This window comes from Sturnira hondurensis, unplaced genomic scaffold (genome assembly GCF_014824575.4).
Source record: "Sturnira hondurensis isolate 20B ecotype Veracruz unplaced genomic scaffold, ASM1482457v3 Scaffold0023357, whole genome shotgun sequence".
Taxonomy (NCBI): domain Eukaryota; kingdom Metazoa; phylum Chordata; class Mammalia; order Chiroptera; family Phyllostomidae; genus Sturnira; species Sturnira hondurensis.
In genome coordinates this window covers 10,480,964-10,489,197 of record NW_028095988.1, presented here as the reverse complement: position 1 = coordinate 10,489,197, position 8,234 = coordinate 10,480,964, and the positions used below count along the sequence as shown (strand labels likewise).

General features: G+C 51.9%; 1 protein-coding gene across 1 annotated transcript in view; it reads left to right on the top strand.

Annotated features, from left to right (window-relative positions):
• Nucleotides 1–1,572: 1,572 nt before the first annotated feature.
• The window catches only part of THTPA (thiamine triphosphatase), a 40,212-nt gene continuing 33,550 nt past the window's right edge, over nucleotides 1,573–8,234 (top strand). The window contains exon 1 of the mRNA XM_037037640.1: nucleotides 1,573–3,035. Within this exon, the coding sequence (XP_036893535.1) occupies nucleotides 2,933–3,035 (103 nt within the window). The 5' untranslated portion in view covers nucleotides 1,573–2,932. The remainder of the gene's footprint in view (nucleotides 3,036–8,234) is intronic.

The following is an 8,234-nucleotide window of genomic DNA, read 5'->3' as shown; positions in this document are numbered from 1 at the left end:
TTTCCTCTTTTCGTTTTGCTGTGGATGAAGGAGAGAGAGAGAAAGAGAGAGAATGGGGGGTGGGGAGAGAAGCGAGACAGATGGCAGAGTGGAGAGGCGGCAGCCAGTGCCGGCACTGCCCAGCCTGGGCGGACCCAACCCCCCGCCTGCCAGCTTTCCAAATGCCACCCTTCCCCCATCTTCCCTCTCCCCATCCCCCCAACTTGGCACTGATCTCAGAGAGAGAGGGAGGGAGGCTGGGCAAAGAGCATCTGTTCCCTCCATTCTCCCAGCTCCATCGGCTGCCAACCTAGGGCCATCTCTGCCTCCATCACCCCTCCGCCCGCCTGCCCGCCCGCCTACCCACCCAATCCCAAATGGGTGCTGGATCAGGTGCCGAATCTGGTTGACTCCTCGGGTATACCAGTCACTACGCATTGCTGTGTGTGTCTGCCACTGCTGCCTGGCACTCATGGGGCCGTGTGTGTGCGTGTGTGTGTGCGCACATGTACATGTACGCATAAGTGCGTGCTGTATGTGAGCCTCCTGAGCTTGGGCGGGGGTTGGCACTGCGGTTGCCAACCTAGTGTCCAACCAGAAGGACAGAGGGATGGAGTTGAAGAAGGAGGGGAGAGGTTTGGGGCCTGGGAGGGCAGAAGAGGGTACATGAGTTGCTTCATGCTGCCTGCTTACAGGCATTGGCATTACAGCTGCCACCCTTGTGCCCGCGGTGATGGAAGGAGGCAAGTGGGGAGGGGGCAGCAGCAGGAGTCCTGGTGCTCTGGGAGGAAGGCTTGGTACCTGGAAGCCATTGGCATCACATCTGTCAGGCTCATGCCTTGAGCTGGGGCAGTGGCAATGGGCTGGGAGGTAGAGGGAGGGGCAGGGGTGTGTCGCTGGTGTTGCTGGTCCTCTAGAGCTCAGCTCTAAGAAACGGGCCGGACAGTGAGGTGGCCCCCTTCCAGTCTGGGAGAGTAAAGGGGTGGAGAGGGTGGCCTGGGAAGTGCCAAGGAAACCTCTATGAGCCAGGAGGAGGGACTGTGTCACTGCTCCCCAAGGAGAGCTCATTGGGGCTGGCAGTCCAGCCCTTTGTCAGAGCACTGGGGGAGAGGCACGGGACCCGGGTGTGAGGCCAGTGGGCACTGGCACTGTCGAAGGAACCTGGCATAGGCTCTGGCAGTGTGAGGAGTGGGGGAGGGTGGCAGTGCCTCTTGCCAATCTGGTTGAGAGGGTTGTGCCAGGAGTGAGAACGGAGGAGACAAGATGTTGTGTGTGTGTGTGTGTGTGTGTGTGTACGCGTGCACTATTTGGGAGAACAGACTTTTTTTCTGCCAGGGACTCCTTCCCGTTCCCTCTTAGGCATGGGAAGTGGAGCAACAGACAGAGGGAGGCATGAGAACACAAAGGAGAAAGCGCGCCATTGCCAAGACCCCAAGGAAGAAGGATGGAGAGGCTGGCAGTCCTGCCTGGCCACCGGCCAGTTTCCTGCTGAAGATGGCCAAATCCTCATGCCTGGTCTGTACATGTTACTGTGGGGGAGTGGTGGGGAGGCAAGGGCTTGCTTGCTGAACTGGGGTCTAGAATGGGAAGGGTACCTTTCTGCAGATCCCCTTTGGATTCTCCACTCTAACAAGTGAGGTGTCCGATTTTCTCCCTGGGGCCTTCTCTCCTCCCCCTTCCTCTACTCCACTCCTCTTTCATCTCTCTGCTGCCACCTGGGTCCTATCGCTTGGCACCCAACCAACTAGATGCTGCCACACTTGGCAGAGCTGCACTGGCACGTGAACAGTGTCTCAGATCCTGGCACTGCGGCAAACCCAGAGCCGCCAAACGTGCTCATGACCGCCACTTGGCGGCAGTGAGAGAGGGGGCAGCACTGCCAGGCGTTGGGTGGAGCTCTGTGCTGGACACTGGCACCGGATGGTGCCCCATCAGCTGGGCTGAATCACTGCTCTGCAGCCCATCCCCACTCCGCCTTCCTCCCAACTGGACAGCCACCTCTCGCCAACCCTTACAGCCCCCAAGAAAGGGATTTAGATGGTGCCACACTCAGTTTAAGTAGCTATTTCAACAGAAGCTGGAGCACAGAGGGAAAAAGGCATAGATAAGAGCCACACTCAAGTCTCTAGGCCAGTGCACTATACTCTTTGGTCATCAAGGACAGAAAAAATCCAAGGAGGGCGAAATGAGATCCTGGAGAGAGGCAAGCCAGCTGTGTTGTCCCAAAGATGGTGCCAGAAGAGATTAGAAGGGAAAAAGTAGGAAGGAGAGACCCTCAGGCCCTACTATTGGGTGATGAGGTGGTTTGTTCTTGTATGTATTTCTTTCTGCCTTGTGCCTTGTAATTGGCTGGCCTGTGGTTGAGATGAACCAGTTCTTTCCCCCTTTTTAAAAGGCCCCTATTCGGTAACTATCCTAGAAAGATGAAAAGGTGCTTTAGGTCTAGAGATAGGCAAATGTTAGAAAGACAAAAGCACCTTGGACTTGTCCTTCCAGAAATTCTATTCAAGATTTTTTGTTTAGGAATTTCTCGATGGAACTCCAGTTAGAGTTGGATAAATGTCCATGTCTTGAAATACACCCCAGAAGGCAGAATGAATCAGCAGTGAGCCCTGGCAGAGGCAGGCTCCCAGGAGCAGAACTCCAGCATCTGTGTTGACACAGATTGGGCCTGTGCCTCTAGAGGCTTTGCCATCAGCAGTCCCACAAAACTGGACCTCGAGCCTCCACCCAGAAGAACTTCTAGCAGATGGGGCTTTCCTTGCTTCCTGGGTATCCAAAGACTGTGGGGCAGTGACTAGGAAGCTCTTCGGGTAGAACTGGCTCTGGGTAATGGAGGAGGCAGCTCTCCTACAGGACAGGACCTACCCAGAGGGAAGTAAAGCCATTGCCCATGCTGGGCTGAGCCACTTGGAGCTGGGGGAGTTCTGATTTCAGCATCTCAGGACTTGGAATGAAGCTTCAGAAGAAGCAAGGTGGAAAAAAAAAAAGGAAAAGAAGGAGCAAGATGGTTTCCACAGCAGAGGAGAAAGCAGTGTGCTCAGCCAGCCAAGGGGGTGAGTGGACAATGGTTATAACTTTTCTCCTGTGCAAGAACAGCCAACATAAGCAGCAGGCAGTCAGATTTCCAAAATATTGGAGGTGGCGGGGGATGTCGGGGTAATGGAGACAACCTGAGGTGATGCTGGGCCCTGGGCTAGAGAGTCAGGGGCACATGGAAGATGTAAATGGGGCTGAGTAAACACTAAATTTGTGTTCGCATGCTCCAGAGAGCACAGGATCACTTCAGGAGTTTCTGATTCAGTGAGTCTGAGGTACAGCTCAGGAATGTGCATTTGATGAAGCGCTCAGGTGACCGTGACACGGGTGGACAAACCTTTGAGAAACTTCTAAGAGATGGCAAGTCACCTTGTAGACAGTTGATCTAGTCTGGAGTGATCATGCCTTTATGTCATCACATATGTGATATGTGTTGTGGGATGTGTGGATGTGTGTTTTAGGTGGGCAGCAGGAAGGGGTGGTTGTGAAGTGAAATCTATACTTGCCATTGGCAATAAGATGATGGTTGACTACCTTGTGTTTTGGAAGCCTCAGCACTGAGAACCACTGTCTGTGGTCCTGTCAGATTGGTGTGGATTCTGTGGCTCTGTACAGGATGTATCCTAGTTACGCGTCTCTCTTGAGGCAGGTCAGGGTCCCAGTCCTGGGAGTAGATGAGCAGAGTGCAGTGCCTAGCCTACTGCTGACACTCAGCAAGTTGCAGAAGATGCTGCCATTTGAGCCCTTGGTGGACTGTCCAGGAGTGAACACAGTGCAGGTCCTCCCAGTTGAGAAGACAGGACACAGGTTTGGGTCTCGGGGAGGCGCTGTAGATGTGGGCCATGCCAAGTTCCTGCTGATTACTTGTTTCAGTGTTCTAGCCATTGTGGGATTGGGAGGAATATGAGTCGATCTCAAGTTACCTTACCCCTCACTTTCTTTCTGGTTCACAGATAACCAACCTGCTTCCCCATTAGCTTCTAGCCAGATAACCTCTCTATTGTTGAGGAGCCACAAGAAACACCAGGCTCAGACTACTGTCTGTCCTTGTGTGGATGGCTGTCTGGGTCATCTACATGGAGAACAATGGGGTGGGTACTCACCCAATCTTGTGTTCTCCCCATAAAGTTAGTCTCTCCCTGAAAGATGTTCCCTGGGGATCACTTCCCATGTTTCCAAAAACTTGATGAGTCATAGTCTAGGTCTTCTACCCATGTCCTCTCCCTGGCTTTTCTTTCATCTGACCCCCTTTTTTTTTTAAAGATTTTATTTATTTATTTATTTATTTATCTTTAGAGGGGAAGGAGAGAGGGAGAGAAACATCAATGTATGGTTGCCTTTTGTGCTTCCCCTGCTGGGAAATGGCCTGCAGGGAACCGGCCTGCAATCCAGGCACTTGCCCTGACTGGGAATCGAACCGCGATCCTCTGGTTCCCAGGCTTGTGCTCAATCCACTGAGCTACACCAGCCAGGGCTTCATCTGACCCTTTCAGTGAATAATTCTGTAGACCCATAAGGCTGGGTCTATACCCTCCTTGTTGTAGCCAGAGCTTCCTTGGTATTGGGGGCATTCTTCCCTACTTAGTCCTCTAGAAATGTCTCCCTCTTGGCTTGTAAGTTTCTCACTCTTGTTCCCCAATGGCAGTTTGAGCTCCCCACCACAACCCAGAAATGCTCCCTAGTACCTGGCCCTTCCTGTAACGCAGGGTCCCAGCCCAGTTTACCCCTGTGTTGCATATGTTTCCCTCAAGCTTCCTCCTGATTTCTCTTCCACGTTCCCTCCCCTCCCTAGTGTCACACTCCAAAGGAATATAAAGTCCTTTCCCCATGGACTAATGTTCAGCATTCGGTTACCTTTCATGACACTGCTTACACTTTCTTGTATTTAAGCTTTTCCATGTATTGGAGGGTGTTTCTACTTGGAGGAGTATCGGTGCTGGGCCTGAGACATGTCCCTGTACCTGTATGCCCATGGGGCCTATGCTTGCTGGCATTCATTGTATCCCTGCAGGTCTCTCTATGCAGTTTTGCTTCTGGCTGATGGTGCACTTGCTTGTTTTGTTGGTGCAGTTGTATATACATAGAGCTCTGTACTTCAGGTGTACATGTCTACTCGGGGTGAATGATTGATTGCCTCAGCAAATGTCTTTTAAAACAAATCAGGGTGGTGAAGACTTGGGGAATCCGTGATCTCTAAGCCCTGAAAGTGGTTATGGAAAAGTACAAGGAATTAAGGAGGTGGGTGCTATTGTGCCTGAAATAACTTCTTTTTTTTGTTCTTGTGCATGCTTCTGTAAGTACACTCAGAAGGGGAGCTAGAGGGTGAGGGGAACGGGTTTCTTTCTGTGGTCCTATTGCATACTCTGCCCCGTTTGGCCACTAAGGCTTCAGATGTTCTCATATTCTTCTACAGACTTTGATTTTTGTTCCTACTTGAGAATTGGGTACCTCAAGCCATCCCCACCCAGACCATGGTTTACAGCAAAGACAGCCAAGACCATCTGCACCTCCTGCCTTCTGATACTGACCCTGGCAGTAAGTCGGGCAGACCAGAATTTGGTGGTGTAGGACTCATGTATGTCACCCTAGGCCTTTGCCCCAAGCCATGGAAGACCAACCTTAGCAACTATTGGTTCAGGCTCACTTTAGGTCTGTGGAGTGTTCTACAAAATAGGTGTTGCTGTGTCAGGCGCTTGAGTTGGGTTTACCGCTCCACAGGGGAAGCAACGTGGTTTAACCCAGGTGACTTGGAGTTCACCTCTGGCAGTCTTCGAAGGGCTGTGCTGACTCAGCCTTCTGTCCGTCAGAACAGCTCACTGTGCATCTCTGGAGGGGGAGTGCTGCTGCTGAGGACTTCTGGTCTCACAAAGGGGTCGGCGGGGGCGGGGGGATGCTTCCAGCTGCTGGGAATCTGGAATGGTGCACCCTCCAGAAGCATGCTGATTGACCTGAGTCAGCAGTCAGCCAGGCTCTCCTAAGCCACAGGGTTCCTGGTAAGGACAGTTGCTCCTGTCAACTATTGTGAAAGTATCTGGTGTCTCCAGGCCAGGGTATCCGGTGTAAGAGAATGGCTCTAACTAAAGCCAAGCTATGCTGGCTGTAAACCCCTAAAATGCACAACACCATACCTCTAATCATCCCGTACCAGGTGTTTGCCAAGGTTTTCTTTAAAAGGTTTCCTTTTCTCCTCCTACTTTTTCCTAATTTGGGGGGTTTTTGTTTTCAACTTTGATACACGAGTCACATTCCCAGAAAGCACAGAGTGAAAAAGCTTCTTTCCTCATACACATGCTGCTAAGAAAATAGTTTTATACACAGAATTCAACAGGAGGAAAAGGGCAGGGATGAAGGTAGGGATAGAGATGGTAAGAGATGGGGCAATGGCAGCAAGAGCCAGACCACAGGATGGCAGTTTCTCTCCCCCTGCCACTTGTAACTGGAATTTTTGTCACCATCAGAATAACTGATTCCACCCCACCCCGGTTTGCTAGAGTTGGAGCTTTTAATTTTAGAAATGAAGAGGACCCGGAGTGAGATTTGCAGAACACATGGGACTAAGGAAAGCCATTTTCCCTTCCCCTCTCCCCGTCTGTTTTTTCTGCACATAAGCTACTGCTTTGGTGTTAACATGTTCCCAGAGTGGAGCGACAGAGACTGGGAAATCTAAATCCAGGGCTGCCTGAATAGGTGTGTGTGTGTGTGAAATGGAGAGAGGGAGTGGAAGACACCTGAAGGCAGCCTGAAAGCAGACTCCCTCAGGAGCTCTTAGGGGCAAGGGTAGGAGGAGAAACGATCTAGAGGACTGAGAAAGCTCTCTGGGCTTTTCTTGGCCAAAATAAAACACCTGCTTCTCCACCGTATGCCACTTTAGCTGGGCTTTGGGGTTGCTGCATGTACCACCTGATGCTTACGGAGATCATTAGGGTGGAGGTGGGGAGTCCTGTCCCAGCTCATTCCTCCTCCGTTGGTTCAGAGATTTACTTTGTGCTTCAGTCACCTCCTTGCCCACCCACCCCCCTGCAGTTGTCAGTTCTGGCCCCTGTGGGCCTCACAACGGGCCCTGACTCCTTGGGGCCCAGTACCTGCTGCTTACTGGGAGGGCTGAGCTGGGTTGAAGGGAAGAGGGGCCTGGGCAGAGAACAAGCAGGAAGTACATAGATAGGGAACAAGGGTCCCCAAAGGCAAGGAGGTTTAAGAAGTGACCAAAAATGTGAAGGGGCTGCTGGGGAGGGGAACAGGAGTAGAGGCCTGTGAAGGGGGTGAATGAGAAGAAATGGTGGTTAGCTACATGAGAAAGAAGCACACCCAAGATCCAGAAACCAAACTGTCCTGTCAGCCCCTTTCCTCCTGGCACTGCCAAGATATTTTTGGCAGCACTGGCTTTCCTAACTCACAGCTGGGAATGAGGGGATGGATGTTACCTCCCCTGATACTCAAATCAGGGGCAAGGATGTGTCTTCCCAGTCTCCAGGCTCTCCTCCTCATTACCAACTCCCATCTGAGGTTGGGCATGACCTGGGTGAGGCTGCACTGCACCCGTGCAAGGACTTAAAGCCATTTGATCTTCCAAAGATGAGGTGCTTTAAAGAAACCCTTAAAATGGGAAGTGACAAACAGGAAAAAACCACTTGTTTGATGGGAGAGTTTTCAGGGTTTCCCTGTCCCCCCAGCATTTTCCAAGTTTGTTTCTCTTTAGTTCATTCCTCTGGTCTCTCCATCTCTTGCTCCCGTGCACATGTGTGTGCTCTCTTTTTTGGTTGTGTGTGTGTTTCAGTTTTGTTTTTTAAAGAACTTTGGATTTGCCGTTGGTGGGCAGCGCTGGTCCCAGAGGCTGGGTCCCCACATGGCAGGGCTGGGACAAGGGGCAGGCCCACGGCTGCTGAGAGGATCTCTGTGTTTAAAGCCTTTGAGAATAAGTTACTGCAGTTCCCAGGGTACAGGGTGGGGTTGGCAGAGGGGTTCCCGGTGGCAGCTTCCCCAGAGTCCAGGCCACAGGGGCTCCCCTGTCAGGCAAGGAAGTTACAAGGGAGGGGTGTGAGGAGAGTGACCTGGGAGCACTCCTCCCCACCACCAGCCTAAAGTTTGGTTAGTTTTGTGGGCTCCCTGCCCATCCCAGGCTCCAACCTTGGGAGCCAATGGGTATTTGGAAAGTTTTTGAGCAGTACGGTGCTCAGACAAGGGGGCAGGAAAGAGAAGGGAGAGTGGTGGTTTACTTT